We start from the raw sequence: 19061 nt of genomic DNA, 5'->3' as shown, positions 1-19061 counted from the left end.
GTTAGACCACTGATAGCAAGGAAAAACAATTAGCCAAATCCCGCTCCACACCGCACCCCCCTCCCATCTCAAATCTACCCCACCCATTCAACTAAAGCCTCTCCAAATCCTCATGTGGTTGCATACCTCCGTAAGCCTCCCTCCAGTTCCCAAGACCCCGCCACATGTACCATATAATACAAAAAAGAAACAAACAGCCCCCCCCCCTTGAAAACATCCACCCCCTGAGCAAACAAGGCCTCCAGTGAGGGGCCTATTATGAAAGGATATCAGGATTGACCTCGTATCTCTGTATTTGGAATGACCACATTCCATCAGCACTTGGTGCAGCTAGTCAGCGCGAGTAGCCATCTCCGTTGTAATTGAGCATCCACTTCGCACACAGCCTCATTTCACGCCTCAGGCTCCAGACCCATATTCTTATCACTGGTGGCTTCTCCCAGCTCAGATTGCCAGCTGGTGCTGAGAGCTGCAGTGAGCGACCTCAAACATGCCAACAGAAGAGGCCAATCATTGATGGCACGCAGAACACTGGCTCTCTGACTGGGACAGCCCTTGTTGCTGGCAGGAGAATGGTGGCTGTGTCTCATCAAATCACTTTTGCCCCGTAGATGCACCTCTGCCCTTAGACATCTGAGATTGTGTCAGACTGTCTTTACTCCCACATTTTTCTAATAATGCCATCGCAGTCTCACAGGAGTCAAATGTTTTCCACACACAATCTAGCTAAATGAACAGCTTTACCAGGTACATAAACTAAAACCAAAATTGTTGCACAGGTGGCTGCTTCTTCACCCCAATGAACTCCATTTGCGCCACACCACTGTAATCAGGGAAAACCATGACACAGCTGCTCCAAGTCAAGAGGAGCTCAAGTTCCTGCACAAGTCTAAGAATCCATTCTTTCGCTGGATAGTGGTGCAGCTTGATAATGGAAGCACACAGTTGATTATTATTCTACGAGCCCCGACCTGGCATTCTATGGCCTGCCTCTATGAGAAGCTTTGGATCCTGCTCCCCTGGTGAAGAAAAGCTCACTTAAGAGGGCCTTCAAAAACCAGCACGGCTCGCCCGGTCTGGGATCCCCACTACCAGCTGTTACAGCAGCAAGATCTGTCTTCCATGTCCGATACCTTGTCCTCCAAAGTTTTGACCTGTTCGAGAGCCATAAGCAAATTTGCTGCAGTGGACTCCCAGACCTCCAGCACAGAAACACAATTTTACAGCTCCTCAACCCTGGGGCCTACTAACTCTGGTTGTTGCATTAGTTCCTCTATAGAAGCCTGCATGGCACCCAGATCCGTATGCATCCCTTGACTCTTGGAAATCTATTCCATCATGATGCAGTCCAGCTTATTTGTAAAACTCCCTCTGACTCATTCGCGGGCATCGCCCCCAGCGGCAGATTCAGCCACTTCTTGGTAAAAATATATAAATCAGCTGCTCGAATGCACTTCTGGTGCGCCACATAGCTATTGCACAAGTAGCTGCCAACATCTAAGGCAGTCAAAGGATTTTTAGCTGTCGGTTTCTCTACTTTACTATAAGTCTTAACTATATAGGTAATGTTGAGGGCAAATCTCCACGATAACAGGGGGGGGGTTTGGCAGATTAGGGGCTCGGGTTAGTGGAGACTCATTGGGATGCATCCACCTCCATTAACATGCTGTAAGATTCTTTTTTTTTTTTTATTATTGCAAAGATGATAGTTTGGTTTATTTTTACATATATGCTTTATTTTTGTAAACAGTCATTTATTTGGTTAATTGGTTTTTGATTGTGCTGTTTTCACAATCAGGTGTCTGTATCGGGGAAAGCAGAGTTGCTTACTTGTAACAGGTGTTCTCACAGGACAGCAGGATGTTAGTCCTCACATATGGGTGACGTCATCAGGATGGAGCCCAATCACTGAAAACTTTTGTCAAAGTTTCTAGAACTTTGACTGGCACCCACTGGGCATGCCCAGCATGGCACTAACCCTGCAGCCAGTAGGGGTCCCCCTTCAGTCTCGACTTATAGGAAAATTACATGCGAAAAATAAGAAAAAACGTAACGAACCCAACATCGCGGGGTGGTGGGCGGGTTTCGTGAGGACTAACATCCTGCTGTCCTGTGAGAACACCTGATACAGGTAAGCAACTCTGCTTTCTCCCAGGACAAGCAGGATGGTAGTCCTCATATATGGGCAAGTACCAAGCTCAGGATGCCCGAGCAATGCACCAATGTACCCAAAGACGTGCAACAGGCACAACAACTGGGGTGGAAGTTGGAAGAGGGCATCCTGAACCCACCCGGTTGGCGGAAGGATGTTGGTACCTCAGTTCACAAATAAGTTGTGTAGCACAGACTGGCCAAAGATGGAATCTTGTCTACCAGCCTTGTCTAAACAATAATGGGCTGCAAAGGTGTGGAGAGAGCTCCAGGTAGCAGCCTTACAGATGTCAGCAAGAGGCACCGAGCGTAGGTGCACTACTGATGTTGCCATGGCCCTGACAGAGTGTGCTTTAACACGGTCTTGAAGCAGAATGTCTGCCTGCTGGTAACAAAAGGAAATACAGTCCGCTTACCCACAGGTTTGCCCAATTTGATGGGATCAAAGGAAACAATTGAGTGCATTTCCTGTGGGCAGCTGTATGGTCTAGATAAAATGCTAAGAGCCTGTTTACAGTCAAGGGTATGCAGAGCCTGTTCTCCTGGATTGGAATGGGGCCTGGGAAAGAAGGTGGGTAGTATAATGGATTGATTAATATGAAACTCCGATACTACCTTAGGTAAAAACTTAGGGTTGTACTCCGCACTCACCCTATCATGCAGAAGTTTAGTGTAAGGCAGATAGGTAACTAAGGCCTGTAACTCACTAACTCTGCGGGCAGAAGTGATTGCCAAAAGAAAAATCACTTTCCATGTGAGATAGCAGAGATTACAGAATTGGAGAGGCTCAAATGGCAGTTTCATGAGCCTTCCCAAAACCATGTTGAGGTCCCAAGAAGGGGCCGGAGGGTGCAGTGGAGATTTAAGGTGAAGTAAGCCCTTCAAAAAGCATGTGACAAGGGATTGTACTGTAATGGGTACATCCGACACCTTTATGGAAGGCGGCTACCGCACTGACATGTACCCTGATAGAAGAAGTTTTGAGGCCTGACTGACAGGTGCCAGAGATAGTCCAGAAACTTCTGTGTGGAACAAATGAAGGGATCGATGGACATAGAAGTACACCATACTGTAAACCTGTTCCATTTATAACGATAAGACTGCCTAGTGGAAGGCTTTTGTGAAGCTACTAGGACATGGGAAACCAGCTCTGAAAGGTTAAGGGGTTGCAGTATTAACCTTTCAACATCCAGGCAGTTAGGGAGAGGGCCTGGAGGTTGGGGTGACGTAGGCATCTGTCGTTCTGAGTGATCAGAAGCTGGTCCTTCCCAGAGGAATGTGCCGGTAAACTGATAGGTCGTGGAGAATTGGAAACCAGACCTGGGTGGCCAATGAGGGGCTATGAGAATCATTAGTCCCCTGTCCCTTCGCAACTTCACGAGAGTCTTTGAAATGAGTGGCAGTGGAGGGTATGCATAAAGGAGAGCGCTGGCCCACGAGAGGGAGAAAACATCTCTGGGCTGGCGGTGTTGGCTGCGAGTCAGAGAGCAGAAGTTCCCTACTTTGCGGTTGTGAATGGACGCAAAAAGGTCTATGTGAGGGTAACCCCAACGTTGGAATATTGAGCCCTCTACCGTGGTGTTGAGGGACCACTCGTGCGGTTGAAAAGTGCGACTCAGCCTGCCTGACAACACATTGTCCACTCTCGGCAAGTAGGTGGCCTTGAGGTACATTGAGTGGGAAAGGGCTTCCGCCCATATCTGTGCAGTTTCCTGACACAGGAGGTAGGAGCCCATTCCCCCTTGCTTGTTGATGTACCACATGGCATCCTGGTTGTCAGTTTGAATCAGGATGACCTGGTTGGAGAGGTGATCCTGAGAGCATATCTGATTGCTCGTAGCTCCAGGAAATTTATCTGGTGTTTGGCTTCCTCTGGAGACCAGATGTCCTGAGTTTGCAGGTTTCCAACATGTGCTCCCCAGCTGAGGTTGGAGGCATCCGTTGTCAAGGTTATTTGAGGTTCTGGAATCTGAAATGGAAGGCCCTGTACCAGATTGGATTGGTTTGTCCACCAAGCTAGCGATAGCCGGAGCTGTTTGGTGATGCGGATTGTGGAGGACATTGGCTGAGAAGACTAAGTCTACCTTTATGCGTACCCTCCACTTCCACTCATTTCAAAGTCCATGGCATTACTCTCATGGCAAGCCTAGCCATGGGAGTGACAAGCACTGTGGAGGCCATATGACCCTATAATATCAGGCAGTGATGTGCAGTCGAAGAGCCAGAGAAGTGAAAGTGAGAGCTCGATCCTGAGGTAGGAAAGCTTTCACTTTTAGAGTGTCCAAGTCGGCCCCTATGAACAATAGAGTTTGCGAAGGAACTAGCCTGGATTTTTGATAGTTTATGAGACACCCTAGGGAGATCAGGAAATGCAAAGTGAGGCGAAGGGATGTCAGTGCACCTTGCCCAGAGGCAGCCCTGATCAACCAATCATCCAGATAGGGGTAGACGTGGACACTGACTCCTGAGGTAGGCAGCTACCACCTCGAGGCACTTGAAGACGTATGGGGCAGATGCTAGGCCGAAAGGTAACACTCGATATTGGAAGTGTTTTGGGCCCACTAGGAACCGCAGGGATCTGCGATGTGACGGAGTGATTGAAATGTGCATGTAGGCATCCTGAAGGTCTAGAGAGCAGAGCCAGTCTCCCCTTTGAAGGAGGGGAAGTAGAGAACCCAAGGTCACCATCTTGAACTTTTCTCTTTGTAGGTATTTGTTTAGAGTGCGAAGATTTAATATTGGGCGCACACCTCTGACTTTTTGGGATCAGGAAATACCTAAAATAGAACCCTTGCCCCTGTTGTGAGAGGGGCACTGGTTCCATTGCTCAGGACTGGAGGATGAGGGAGACCCCCTGCTCCAAGAGTGGTGAATGGTCAGATGTTCCCCACGTCAGCCGAGGCGGGGAATCCAGTGGGACTGAGAGAAAGTTGAGGTGGTAACCTTGGGATACTATTGCAAGTACCTACTGATCTGTGGTGACTGTGTGCCATAGGCTGAAGAAGTGGCACAACCTGCCTCCGACCGGAATAGTCTGAAGTGGAAGCTGGGTACTGCTCTCTAGAAGGGAGTCAAAAGCCTGACGCTGGACCTGGTTGAGAGGCTGGCTGCAACTTCTGCCCTCTAGGCTGCTTAGGTTGGCCTTTTTGGTAAGGCTTAGAAGGCAGACCCCTGGATGCTGGGGGATAGTATCTCCTCTGCTGGTAGAACTGCCTCTTGGAATCTCTCTTAAAGGATCTTTTGGAAGAAGAGGGATCAGAAGGCAATAAGGAGAGCTGGCGCAGAGTCTCTTGGTGGTCCTTGAGCTGTACCACTGCTTCTTGAATCTTTTCACCAAAAAGATTATCCCCCACACAGGGCAGGTCAGCCAATCTGTCTTGTACCTCTGGTCTGAGGTCTGAAGATTTCAGTGAGGCCCATCTCCTTGCATGGATACCGGCTGCTGACACCCTGGAAGTGGTGTCAAAGATGGCATACGCTGATCGTACTTCATGCTAGCCAGCATCTAAGCCCTTTTGTGCTAGGGCATGAAGTTGGTCCTGGAACTGCTGAGATAGGGTGAGGTTTGGAGCATCTGGCCCTCTTTTGGGCTGACTCTACAGCCACTGAGTGATGATCCAACTCAGTTCTTTGAAAGCCAGGGGCTGACTGAACTAGGTAGGTGGCATCTATTTTTCGGTTAACAGGTGCCACAGAGCCAGGGTGCTCCCCGTTTCTCTTCAAAAGGATGTCATGAATAGGGATGCTTATTTCTCACTGAATGTAGGATGTATGGAACAAATTTACTGTGTTAATCCAGCAACCATCATACTGCATTAGGTTCCTAGAAATGTACCAGGTAACCTTTAAGAGCTAAAAAGCTTCTACGTGCAAAAGGGCAAAATCATCGGTTGCTTTGGAGTATACTGTCTTATTAATGCTAGAAATAAGTATAAATGTGTTTATAATTGTTTTCTCTCACATTAGGAGGTTTTTCCAAATATAGTAATGAATAAGGATGGACATGATTTCCTTTGGAGCATCGAGAAACTGTAGAAGCTCTAGCATCTGATGTCTAGAGTCCTCTTCTGTCTGAAGCTGGAATGGGACCGTTTCAGACATCTCCTTTACAAAATTAATAAAAGTAGAGGTCCTCTGGAGGAGAACGCTTCCTTTCATCAGGAGGGGATGGCTGTGAAGGTAGATCAACAGAATCCTGGGACAAATAGTCTGTCCAAGGATTGTAAGGGTCATCACCAGCTCCCAAATGTTCTTCAGAAGGAAGTAACGGAGTTATTCCTGAAGGCCCTGGCCTGGGCACAGAGGGCATTGATGGATGTGTCAGTGCAGGCACTCCCGATGGTGAAATGAAGAGCAGTGTTTCTTCATCTTTCTCCGATGACAAGGGAATTGGTGAGGAAGGAGTCTGGTCCATCGGTTCCCTCGGTGGAAGGGCACCGATTAACTTGTGCATTCTTGCCAATAGCGGTGCAAGCGCCATGGATATCAGGTCGGCGACCTGAGGAGGAACCGGCCTCGTTGGAAGTTGGAAGCCCTGGAGTGCTTTGCCGATGGCCTCTTGGATCATCCGATCCAATTCCTCACAGATACCTGGGGCATGAATACCCGGTTCCAGAGGGAGAGGCAGTACTGGCATAGTCGGCAGGACCACCGGTGAAGGTGGAATCGCGGATCCCGGCACCTGTCCAGGTGGGGAACACCTCAGTGATCCAGAGACAGAAGAGGACGGGGCCTTTTCTGTACAGGGCTTCTTTGTTGGAGGCTCAGACGTCGATGCCGAGTTTGCCGGTATCTGTGGACTGAGCTTTACGATGACGGTGTCTGTGTTTTTCCTGAGGAACAAAGGGGGGGGGGGTGACACCCATGGAATCGTCAAGGCCAGTCTGATAGCAGCAGATTCCCGATGCTAGCGCAACGTAGATGGTACTGGTTCAGATGTCGAAGCTAAATCGATGGAGGACGGACCCCAAGCACATCACACAGACCGTGTGAGAGTCAGTGATGGACATTGTTCGAGTGCAATCGGGGCACGGATGGAAACCCGACGCCATGGCTTCGACAAAATTTAGTCATGGTGCGGTCGATGGCCGGTAGGCCACGAGGAAAAAAACTTGACGGGAATCGACTGCACACGGGGGGAAAAAAAACAAAACAAAGCAAAAAAACCACTTACCGTTCAACCGCAGAGCAAAGAAATTGATAAGGGGACCCCTGTGTGGTAGAATTTTTTGAAATTTTTTTAACAAAGTTCCGTGAGGAAATTTCCTGTCAGGAATCTTGGAAGAGCTCCTTAACCCACGTGGCTACTGCTGCGCAGAAAAAAGAAGACTGAAGGGGGAACCCTGCTGCATGCAGGGTTGGTGCTATGCTGGGCATGCCCAGTGGGTGCCAGTCAAAGTTCTAGAAATTTTGACAAAAGTTTTCCATGATTAGGCTCCATCCTGATGTCACCCATATGTGAGGACTAACATCCTGCTTGTCCTGTGAGAACGAAAGGATCAAATGCCTTCACACTGCTGGCCCATCCCATCTCTACACCTACTTTGTCCAGGGACAATAATAAAAGCAATTCCCTTTAATTATGGATAAATGCCCCATAGGTATTTTAAAAAAATATTAATACCTCAAAGAACGGATTAACAGCCTTTAAACTGAAAGAGACTGGGGGGGGGGGGGGGGCAGGGGTGAACAGAGTTCTTTAATGCAACAGCCTTCCTTTTGTATCATCCCATGTTACCAGCCACCCCCCCCCCCCCATCTTTTATTTTAAAATAGATACTTAATTGTTCAAAAACAATAAAAACCTCTATTCAAACACAGTAAAAGCAACTTTGTCACATTAGCAACAAACAGCACCAGCAACTGTGATGGCTGATTAGTCAACCATCTGTAGCTGCCCTCCCAGCCCAGAATGTCACCTCTATTTGCCATGGCCCCAACAGTCTCCTGCTGCATTTCCTTTTCTTCCCCACACCACCCCTCAGCCACAGCTTGGGCATGCCGCTCTTGCCGTGACATCAGTTCAATTGCCAAGTTTTCATCTAGCCCATCGAGGCTGATGAACGGCGTGACCTGTACCCCCCTCTTCCAGCTATACGACAGGGGCTGCTGTTTTTGAAAAATGAAATACGGGTTTGTAGACGATTGCCTCCAAGGTAATAGCGGAAGGGTTGGCTGGCTGGCTCTCCTCTATAACCCCCACTTTCCAGAAGGGGGGGGGGGGGGGGAGAGAGATATTTGACTGTTCACAGGACCTGAGAACTGTAGCATGGAAGAATTCTGTTGCTCTCCTTCCATACTATCAGTCACAGTCTGTGACTGTCTCCATCTCGTTACCTTGACCTGTGGAAAGGAAAGAGGAATACAAGTTGAAGGTCATCCCGTATAAGTCAGCTCTTTACCACCACAGCCCCCAAAGAGAAACATCTAAATGCAGAAAGATTAGCTTTTTCTAAAAAAAAAAAAAAAAAAAAAAAAAAAAAGCTAATCCTTCCCTCCTTTCGGTGTCCCATCCATTGGGTGCATCTACCCAGTCAACCACCTCAGCGTGGAGAGAATCATCTCATCTGGGTGGGGGCAAAACTAGAGAGCATGGAGTACTGCCCCCAGTCTTGTGCTGTGATGCCTGGATTTTCCCTGCCTTCTCCTTCACCACCCTCTGGCCATCACGCCAGCGGTGCTATTCTTACTTCACTGCAAGGCTGCCGACAGACTGCAATTGATGACCAAGTCCTCTGCTTTGTTGCCGCAGCACAGCAGCTCCTGAGAAGTAGTCATGGTGCAATCACTTCTGGGACGCATCAACACTGGGCCCTGCCTGCTTCTCCTGCCCATCCCGCCTCTCTCTCTCTCCACCGCTGCTATCTTCTTTTCCACCATCTCTTATCTTGCTCCTTCTGCCATTTCCTTTCCTACACTATTGCCAACCACACACAAGTTTTCTGCACCAGGGAAAGCTCATGTGAACTGGGAAAAAAAAAAATGATAAACCTTGCCTACATGTTAGAATTTGTTGAAAACCAGAGAATGAGTAAACCACTATAAAAAAAAAAAAAAAAACTTACCACAAACAGTTTCCAAAAAAGTGAGTGGACAAACAATCAACACTGCAGTACTCAGAACAAGTTTATCTGCATGTCAGCTTAAACAGAGAGAAACAAACAGTTAACAGAAGGACATGGAAATAAGCAGAGGAAAAAAAAAAAAAAAAACATGCAGCCAGAACAAGCCACATGGCAACATGAACAGAGAGAAATGTAAGTAGTTACTTGGACAGTGGAGTCGTAGAAAACACAAGTTATGCAGTCAAAGAAATCTAGAACAAAAATTAATAAACCTTATCAATTATACCTGTGATAGCAAAAGGCGACTGCAAAGCCAAAACGAAACAAAAACAAAATTTAGAACAAAATTAACACCAGCAACCATTAAATAAAACTGAAGAGGCAATTGCAAGTAGTGCAAACACTTTACAAACCAAACAAATATAAAAATAAAAACAGTTATCAAGCAGATCTGATGGCAAAAGGCACAAATATTAAATAAGTAATTACCTTAGTTGTGGAAAATCCAGCAGTGTAAACACCAATCAGCACACAGCACTGCACCAGTCTGAGCACAAAAGGAGTTTGCCTCCCAGCAGCCCTTTATATATCCTGCAGGCTTATGACATGTAAGGGGGGGGGGGGGGGGGGGTGCACCTTTGCATTGCAAAATAATTTTTCATTTACTTTTTTTTATCCCATTGACAGTATGGATGTGCGTCCATAACGTGCGCACAATGCAATACGGATGCCCCATGCTTTGGAGCACTTTTTTCCATTATGTGCCCTTTTTGGCGCCTTTTTCATTTCAATATAATTTGAGTACTGCATCAGGTACCCAAGGGAAGTGACAACACGCATGTTGCAAAGACTGGCACCCATTTTATTGCAGCCACCTCAAAATTTGTAGATAACTTGAAACTTTACAGCTCCTGTGATCACCAAGAGGAACTCTTGAGTAATTAAGAGATTTTCAGACAACATCAGGATGTTAAGGCAACCTTCCTTAAAGTAAAACTAAGAATGAGAGAAAACTGCAAACAAAAATTTAAGCAGGAATAAGTATCTAGGAGTAAAGAAAGATGCAACAATTCAGTATTAAATACTGAGAGAAAAATATTAGCAAAGGCTACAGAAGATTGAAACTGATTAGGGGGGGTGGGGGGGGGGAGTGTAGAATAAGAAACAAGCTATCAACTTGCAGTCTCTGCACTCCTACAAGTTTTGGAATCCTAGTCCAGCCCCACAAAGATTTCTACTAGTTGGATGTAAGAACAAAAATATATTTCAGTTTATATACCAGTATTCCAGTGTAATCATACCGGTTTACAACATTAAAACAGGGTAAAGTCAACATAAAACCAAAATAAGTAATTCAATGCAGCATACAATCTAAAATATAAAATGAAATTAAATTTATATTCTAAAATCTTATGCTCAAAAGTATAGCAAAATGATAGTCAAAACGACTTCCAGTATCATGCAAATACATTTTCTCACCTTATTTTAATCTCCAAAAGCATTTTTAAATAAATGAGTTTTTAGTTTCCTTTTAAATCTTGAAAAAAGTTGACTAATCATAGTTCACTAGGGAGCTCATTCCAGATAGTAGGGCTGGCCAGTGACAGCGCTCATTCACATACTTTTAGATGAGCTAGTCTAGATGATGGTATAGTCAACTGTCCTTTATACTTTGATCTCACCCCGCGTTGCTAGGTCTGAAGTCGCAGGGAGGCATTTAGCCATTCACTTTTTTCATTATAAATTGTTTTATGGATTAGACACAAACATTTATACTGTATTCTAAAATCTATTGGTAGTCAGTGCAGAATTTTTAAAAACTGGTGTAATATGATTATATTTTCAAAAAAAATTGATCAAAACCCTTGCGGCAGCATTTTGTGTTAACTGCAACAGGTGGCGAGTACATTGAGGTAAACCTAACCAGAATGTGTTACAGTAATCTATCTTTGCAAATGAGAGACTAAGACAGTTCAAAAGTCTTGGGAGTATAGGAAAGTTTTTAACCTTTTTAAAATTTGTAGGTTATAGAAACCATCTTTTATAATATTCGCAACTGATCTTTTCATATTGATCTCACTTTCCAAACAGTATTCCTAAATTTCTCACTTCTGTCAGACTAAAACCTAGATTCTATTTCAATAAAAAAAATTCTGTATAATTTGTTACAGATGAAAAGAATCTCAGTCTTACTTTTAAATTCAATTTCATATGGCATAGCAACTGACAAGTTGAAGAAAGGTAAAGTTTCCATTCAAAAAATTAGTCACCTCCAAGTGATGGTTGACCCTCTTGAGATCCAAGATGGGATGAAATGAGCCGCCCTCCTTGGGCACAACCAAATTAATGGAATAGCGACCCATACTTAGACATGGGCACCGGAACCACAGCCTTCAGTCTGAGGAGCCTTTGAAGCCTGAAGTCCTCTGCCTGCTTCTTCTGCGGCGAGTGGCAACGGGACACCATGAACACATCCCAAGGAATACTGCGAAATTCCAGTGCATATCCTTTACGTATCACCTCAAGGACCTATTGGTCTGACGTGATCTCAACCCACCTCTGATAAGAGATGTCCTATCAAATACTCCGGAAGGTGGGACAGCAAACCTTCATTGGGAAGCTCGGGAAGGTCTACCACTCGAGCCTGTTCCTCTCTTGGGCTGCCAGGGACGAAAGGACAGAGACCTACCGAAAGGCCGAATCCGCTGAAAGGTTGTCCCTCTGTAGGGCATTTTTTGGGCACATCTTCCCTCATACCAAAGGGGTGCTATAACTGTTTATCCTCCGGCAACCGAGGAACCAGAGACTCGCCCCACTTACTGGCCAGTTTCTCCAACTTGCTCCCAAACAAGAGTGAGCCTTTAAGGGCCATCTTAGTAAGATATCAGTCGACCAATTCAACAACCAGAATTGACGCCTGGCTGCTATCACCGAAGCCACTCCTCTGGCCAAGGTCTGGAGCAAATCACAGCCTGCATCTGCTAAAAAAGCAGCAGAGGGCTCCATAACCACTCAAATTCCTTCCAGATTCATCAACCTCCTGAGAGAAAAGCAGACAAGATCTTGCCACCAGGGTGCAACAGGAGGCAATCTAAGTTCATCACCACTACCTCAAAGGCTTGCTTAAGAACAGCCTCAATCCTGTTATGTACAGCCTTCAAGTCCACTCCTCTCTCTATGGGGATAGTCGCCTGCTTAGACATGGTGTATACCAGAGCATCCACTTTGGGAAAACGCAAACGCTCTCTCACAGCTGGATCCAGGGGGTACAGGCCTTCCAATGTCTGACCCCCTTTAAAATTTGCCTCTGGGGCATCCCATATTAATCAATTCCTGGATGGCATCCATCACCGGGAAGAAACAAAAGGTTTTACGTAAGGAAACTAAAATGGGATTCTTCCTTGGCTCTGAAACAACATCTAAACCAGGAATACCCAGCTGTTTCAAGGTCTAGGAAACCAGGGCTGGCAGTTTCTCTCTATGAAAGAACCACAACATTGTTCGATATGGTTCCAGTCCTGGAGGGAATTTCCCCATCTTCCAGGGAATCAGGATCAATCTTATCAGTGCCATCCGGATTCCTGCCAGAAACACCCGCAGGGAGCCAGGGCGAGCCCCGGCACTTAAGCATAGGACTGGAAGAGGGAGGAGCCACTGATTGAGGGTCCGACCAGAAAGAAATGGGGAAGTGGAAGACTGCACCTGAAGAAAGGTTTGTAAGCCTTGAAAAACATTCCACCCAAGAAAAAGCAGCCAGGTCCAGACCAAGCCCAGAACAAGCTGGAGCTGGTCCCACAGAACTGCCCTCACCAGCAGAGGAGCCAGTAAAGGGAGAACTAAGATCTGGCATCACCCCAGTCAAGGCCGTGACCAACCCATCATCAGAATGAGAAAACCCAGATTTAACAAAATCTGAGGAGACAACTCTCCCTGAGCTGCTGAGCAACACTGACAAGTTAAAAGCAGGTCAGATTGAGAAGCCCTAATGTGACAGGCATCACAAATAGGAAGACACTTAGGCTTCTTGCTTACCATTACTGCGGTAAAACATGCATCAGAACGGCTTGCGCTCAAAAATGAAATGTGCCCAAAAAATGATCACCTAGAAGAAAGCGTGGTAAGGCACTCGCATAACTTATGCACAAAGTTAAGCGCATAAAAAGTTTGTGCAAGTAAAAGATGTGCCCAAAAACAAAGCGAACATATGCGCAGAGCTGACACTGCACACACTGATGTCCTACAGAGGTCAGCAGAACCCACACAAGAGCACGTGAAAAACAGTCGCTGTGGCCTACTATGTGGCATGCAAGAATAAAGCCTAAGTGCGAGGCCTAGCCCACCGAGCTCCACTCAACCCGCCAGGTTGCCCAGTTCCCCAGCAGCAGCAGGAATGAATGTCAGCACAGCACACCAAGAACGGAGACCTGAGGAAGTCCTGAAACCCCTCTGTCTCTGATTCAGGTAAAATGTTTTTCTTAAACCTTACCTGAGCTCAGTGCTTATGGGCAGAGTACAGAGACTGTCTCCAGTGCGGAGGGAGAGGGATCTGCTGTCACCACCGCACTCACTGCCTTTTCAGCTGAGCTAGCAGCTAAGTTCACACTGGGAAACCCAGTTATCGGACCAAGGCACACCTCTGGAGGGACCACGGAAATTGCCTCAGGAATTCTCAAGTGGGGGAGGGACCTTTAGGTATCACCACAGGAGAGTGGGAATCTTTTCCTGAATTTACAATTTCAAAATTTCTCCTTTCAAAAAGCTCAAAGCAATCCTCATAGGGAGATACATGTCCACCATGTGCTGGAGAGAATCTTTGCATGACCAAGTCTCAGTTCTAGAAACAGAATTTCTTTTACCCTAAAAGTTAGCATTCTTAGGACTTCCTGACGTGTAAAATTTAGTTGGGTTTTTTTTTTTTGGTTTGTTTTTAAACATACATATTGGCATATATTTTATCTTTGCATTGCTAAACATGTCAGAACATCTTTCTTCTAATCTCACAGTCTTCCTCTTATCCTGACCCAGAAAGTAGATGTTAAAGCCTTTTGGCACAGCTATAAAGTAATCCGACATGCTAAATATATACTCCTGGGGGAGTTCTGCGCACAAAAACTTAAAATTCTGCAAACTTTATATTGGTCAAAATAAAGACTGCATGTAAATTGTGTTAAGTAATTACATTTTAAATTAATACAGAAAAAAGTTATTACTTTTTGTCATAGTGGATAACACATTGAAATCGTCGGTTCAGTGTGCTGCGGCAGTCAAAAAAGCAAACAGAATGTTGGGAATTATTAGAAAAGGATTGGTGAATAAAACGGAAAATGTCATAATGCCTCTGTATCGCTCCATGGTGAGACCCCACCTTGAATACTGTGTAAAACTCTGGTCGCCGCATCTCAAAAAAGATATAAATTGCGATGGAGAAGGTACAGAGAAGGGCTACCAAAATGATAAGGGGAATGGAACAACTCCCCTATGAGGAAAGACTAAAGAGGTTAGGACTTTTCAGCTTGGAGAAGAGACGACTGAGGGGGGATATGATAGAGGTGTTTAAAATCATGAGAGGTCTAGAACGGGTAGATGTGAATCGGTTATTTACTCTTTCAGATAGTAGAAAGACTAGGGGGCACTCCATGAAGTTACCATGGGGCACATTTAAAACTAATCGGAGAAAGTTCTTTTTTACTCAACGCACAATTAAACTCTGGAATTTGTTGCCGGAGGATGTGGTTAATGCAGTTAGTATAGCTGTGTTTAAAAAAGGATTGGATAAGTTCTTGGAGGAGAAGACCATTACCTGCTATTAAGTTCACTTAGAGAATAGCCACTGCCATTAGCAATGGTTACATGGAATAGACTTAGTTTTTGGATACTTGCCAGGTTCTTATGGCCTGGATTAGCCACTGTTGGAAACAGGATGCTGGGCTTGATGGACCCTTGGTCTGACCCAGTATGGCATTTTCTTATGTTCTTACTTAGATGCAGAATTTCCCTAGAAATTCATTGTAAGAATGTCCCTTCCACTCACTCTCCCTACTCCCCTGGCCACTTTACCCTCCTCAGGCCCCAACTCCTCCACCTGCCAATATCTCTCCCCTCCACCTCTAGGCTCAACCCTTTCCACTCTTATCACCAGTCCCAGAGTTTGACCCTGTTCTCAGTACTGCCCCTCCCTCACATATGCTCCCTCCCTAGTACACATACACACCCTCATACAGGCTCCCTCACTCTCGTGCACACACCCACCCACACTAGGATCTGTCTTACACAATCCCTTCACATAGGCTAGCACCCTCACATACATACACACTCATTCACAATCTCTTCATATTGGCTCCCTCTCTGGCACCCACTCAAGCATCCCCTCCCCGCCCGCCCTCTAACACACCATTCATTCTCACAGAGGCCTTCATCTTTGCTATGAGCGGAGCGCATCCCGCGGTGTACGCGGGTCTTCATCTTTGCGTGCTCCATTTGCAGTATGCTAGGGTCTCCTCTGCCATTTTCTGCGCAGGAAATGGGAATTCTGCGCTCAACAGTAGCAACGAATTCCCCCAAGACTAATATATTCTACAGATTGCTTATCTCTACTTTGCACAATCACTGACCTCTGGTCCACTTCGTGTAACACTGAACAAGCCAAAAGCATAGCTTGGCTAATCATGACAGAACAAATAAATATAGATTCTGTGAAACAACTGAAAGTGTTGCATTGGCTCCTTAATGTGCAATACCACACGCAGTAATATGGGTGCTCCTACTGAGTGCCTGTTTTCCTAACACACACATCCACCTCTCCTAGGCTCCCAATGTTAAATTTAAATGATGTGCCACAGTCAAAAGGATGCGCTAGGGAAAATTGTGCATCCATAGGACTCAAATGCATCACGTGCCCAGGAGACATGGCTGTGCACCCATAAGAAAAAACGACACTCAATAAGAGCATCTGTTTTATCCCACCGCAGTTAATTTACATGCAGCAAAATCAGCCTGGAACGGGTAGATTGTGCCACCAGAAAGTGGTTGTTTTTTTTTTTTTAAATCAAGCCCTTACATTTTTCCTTAAATTTTAATTTGTGCAAGCATGAGATCTTTGTATCACAAGAATATTAAGAGGAACCACAGAAGAGTGGTTTTGTTTTTTTTTTTCATGTGCCCTTGACTTGCTGTATGACTTAACGCCAGCCCCAGAGCTGGAGTTAAATTTTCTGGGTTAAAAAAAAAAAAAAAAGTGTGTCAGGTGACCAGTGATTTACTACATCGCAAATAGCCTCATCTACATGGAATTTACATCTAATGAGCGCTATTAGCTACATGTCTGGCATGCGTTTTGGATGTGCTAATCCCCTTACTGCATCGGGTGTTACTCTAGTGCATCCAAAAGCCGGCCCAACTAAGGATAAAACCTATGCACACTTTATTGCATCAGCCCCTTTGTTGCTAGATGTGACACGCTGTTAGAAGGTCTGAATGCAGAAAGTCACACGACACAGCTCATCCACTGGACATACTAACATTACCACAGCAGAAAAAACACTGGGATTACGACCCTGAAAAGATTGCAAAGAATGAAGTTATGATCACCAAGGACACTCTCAATCCAATTAATAAAAAAGTTCTACACAAAGCCAAGCACTGGAGTAAAGGAGAAAAATGTGTGCAACATAAGAATGGCATTGCTAATAGAAGTGTCATTACCAAGGGATTATTCTGTACAATGTATGAAGAAAGAACCACCAAAAGATGCAAATCGGAAACCAAGAAAAAGTGGCAGAAAGATACAGAAAGTGTGCCCAGTTGTATTGGGCACCACTGGCCTAATCTAAAACATTTTTTTTTTTTTTGCTACTGCCAAAGAGCTATCTTCTGTATTTCATATAATGCATTTGGAAGTTAGAGATTGAAATTATACCCATATACCCTGGATTATGAATAAATTCATTGTCATGGTATGCACAAAAAAAAACAACTCACTACTGCTTACCATTAACTGCCCCCCCCCCCCAAAAAAAAAAAAACAAAAGCCAAAACACACTCACACAATCTCCTTACACATACAACCATGTATTACATTAACGGTATGGTTGGGAATTCTCTGGGAGTATAAATTCAACAAAACATTCACATCTCCTCCCACAAATACAGTCTTTCACCCATACCCACACCACAATAAGACATCCCACAATCCTCTACCCATTTAAGTACACACACACACCAGATAAATGCATTCCCCTCAGATGTACCTCCCCTGAAGCAGCAACACATACACATCTCTCCTACAAAGGCATAATCCCTGCCCCCACACCTCACCCAATTCTCCCCCTCCATTTCCACCTCTAAATCTCCAACATCCATCTACAAATCTATACTGAAAAGCATTCCCCAGAGTCGTGCCTCTGCATAACTCTTTTTACCTATCCTTTATGTTACAGTATGCTGCTAGAGGCAGAGAGACCCAGGTGCATCACAAAAATACTTCACAGAAAGGGGGTGCAAGCATGGAACAGCCTCACATTGGATACAGTAAAGGCTAAAACAGTTATCAGAATTCAAAAGAGCTTGGGATAAGCACAGGGAATCCCTAATTGCAGGGAAGTAAAGGTAAAAATCAGTGATTAAGCAGGGTCTCTGACAGTTCAACAGAAAAAAAAAAGGCAATTAGATCAGCAGGAACTGGACCTGTACCTTTAAGACCATCATTCTACAGATGTTTCTATAAAATACAACTCACCTTAATGGCTGTGGGTCTATTGGACATTCCAATAGGAATATTGCTCCTAGCAGTGGAAGTACCACCAGTACAATTAGAGTCAGAAAGGTCACCCGGAAAACCTTGCCACTGTACGTACTAGGAGGAAAATGCAAATAAAAACATTAAATAAACCCAAAAATTACAACGTTTTACTATTTACACCCAATTTCATTAGTTTTTGGGTTTTTTTAAACAGGAAAAACAGTTTTAAAATGTCTTATATCCATTAACAAGCTAGCGAAAAGTCAGTTGCTTCTGTACATTCTAGTTCTATAACAAAGTGAATGAAGCGGTTCAAAAAATTCCAAATATAAAACAAACCAGAGCAACCTTATTTAAACCTTTGGCAAAAAACACACCAATATTAGATAAGCTGATCAATTAATGGGTGTCAGCAAGCCAGACATATGAGGCCCACATGAGTTAAAAATGCCAGAATGTGGTAAGCACTATGGGGTAGATTTTCAGACATACACGCGGGCGTATATTTGTTCTTGCAACCTGGCAGCCGCGCGCATGTTATAAAATCCAGGGTCAGCGCACGCAAGGGGGTGCACAATTATGCAACTTGCGCGTGCCGAGCCACGTAGCCTTCCTCCGCCTCCCCCCACCTTTATTGTCGAAGTTACGCCTGCTGGTGCGCCATCCCTCAGCAGGGCTGCATCGGATGAGACCTCGGCCCCGCCCACAGAACACCCCTGGACTGGTGCCCTGCCCCTGCCCCCGGAACGCCCCTTTTTCGAAGCCCTGGGACATACGAGCATCCCGGGGCATGATCGGTGCGCACAGGGGCAGGCTTTCGGGGGTTACGTACGTAACCCTTTGGAAATTCAGCATGCATAGTCTGTGATTGATGAAAAAACAAAAGGACATATAGGGGTAGATTTTCAAAATATCGGCTGATGTTTCAAAAACTGCTACTGTTGCAATCAACCACACTTAGCTTAGGAAGGTGTTAAACTAAGTATTATTAATTATAACCGCTGAAAGGGGGCATGTCCTACATTCTGGAATGGTCCTCATCTTGAAAGAGTAAAGACACCAGATATGCAACTGCAGCTTAGTATGGAACCTGCCAGAGTTTAACTTTC

The 19061-nt window shown here is 45.2% G+C and overlaps 1 protein-coding gene across 1 annotated transcript in view; it reads right to left on the bottom strand.

Moving 5' to 3' along the window:
• APMAP (adipocyte plasma membrane associated protein) overlaps nt 1-19061 on the bottom strand; it is a 134685-nt gene that overhangs the window by 106149 nt on the left and 9475 nt on the right. Inside the window, exon 2 of the mRNA XM_029594506.1 lies at nt 17950-18066. Coding sequence (XP_029450366.1) covers nt 17950-18066 — 117 coding nt within the window. The remainder of the gene's footprint in view (nt 1-17949; nt 18067-19061) is intronic.

The sequence above is a fragment of the Rhinatrema bivittatum genome, chromosome 3 (assembly GCF_901001135.1).
Source record: "Rhinatrema bivittatum chromosome 3, aRhiBiv1.1, whole genome shotgun sequence".
In the NCBI taxonomy this organism is placed as follows: Eukaryota; Metazoa; Chordata; class Amphibia; order Gymnophiona; family Rhinatrematidae; genus Rhinatrema; species Rhinatrema bivittatum.
The sequence above is the reverse complement of the archived record's forward strand: the minus strand, read 5'-3'. Positions and strand labels throughout refer to the sequence as shown.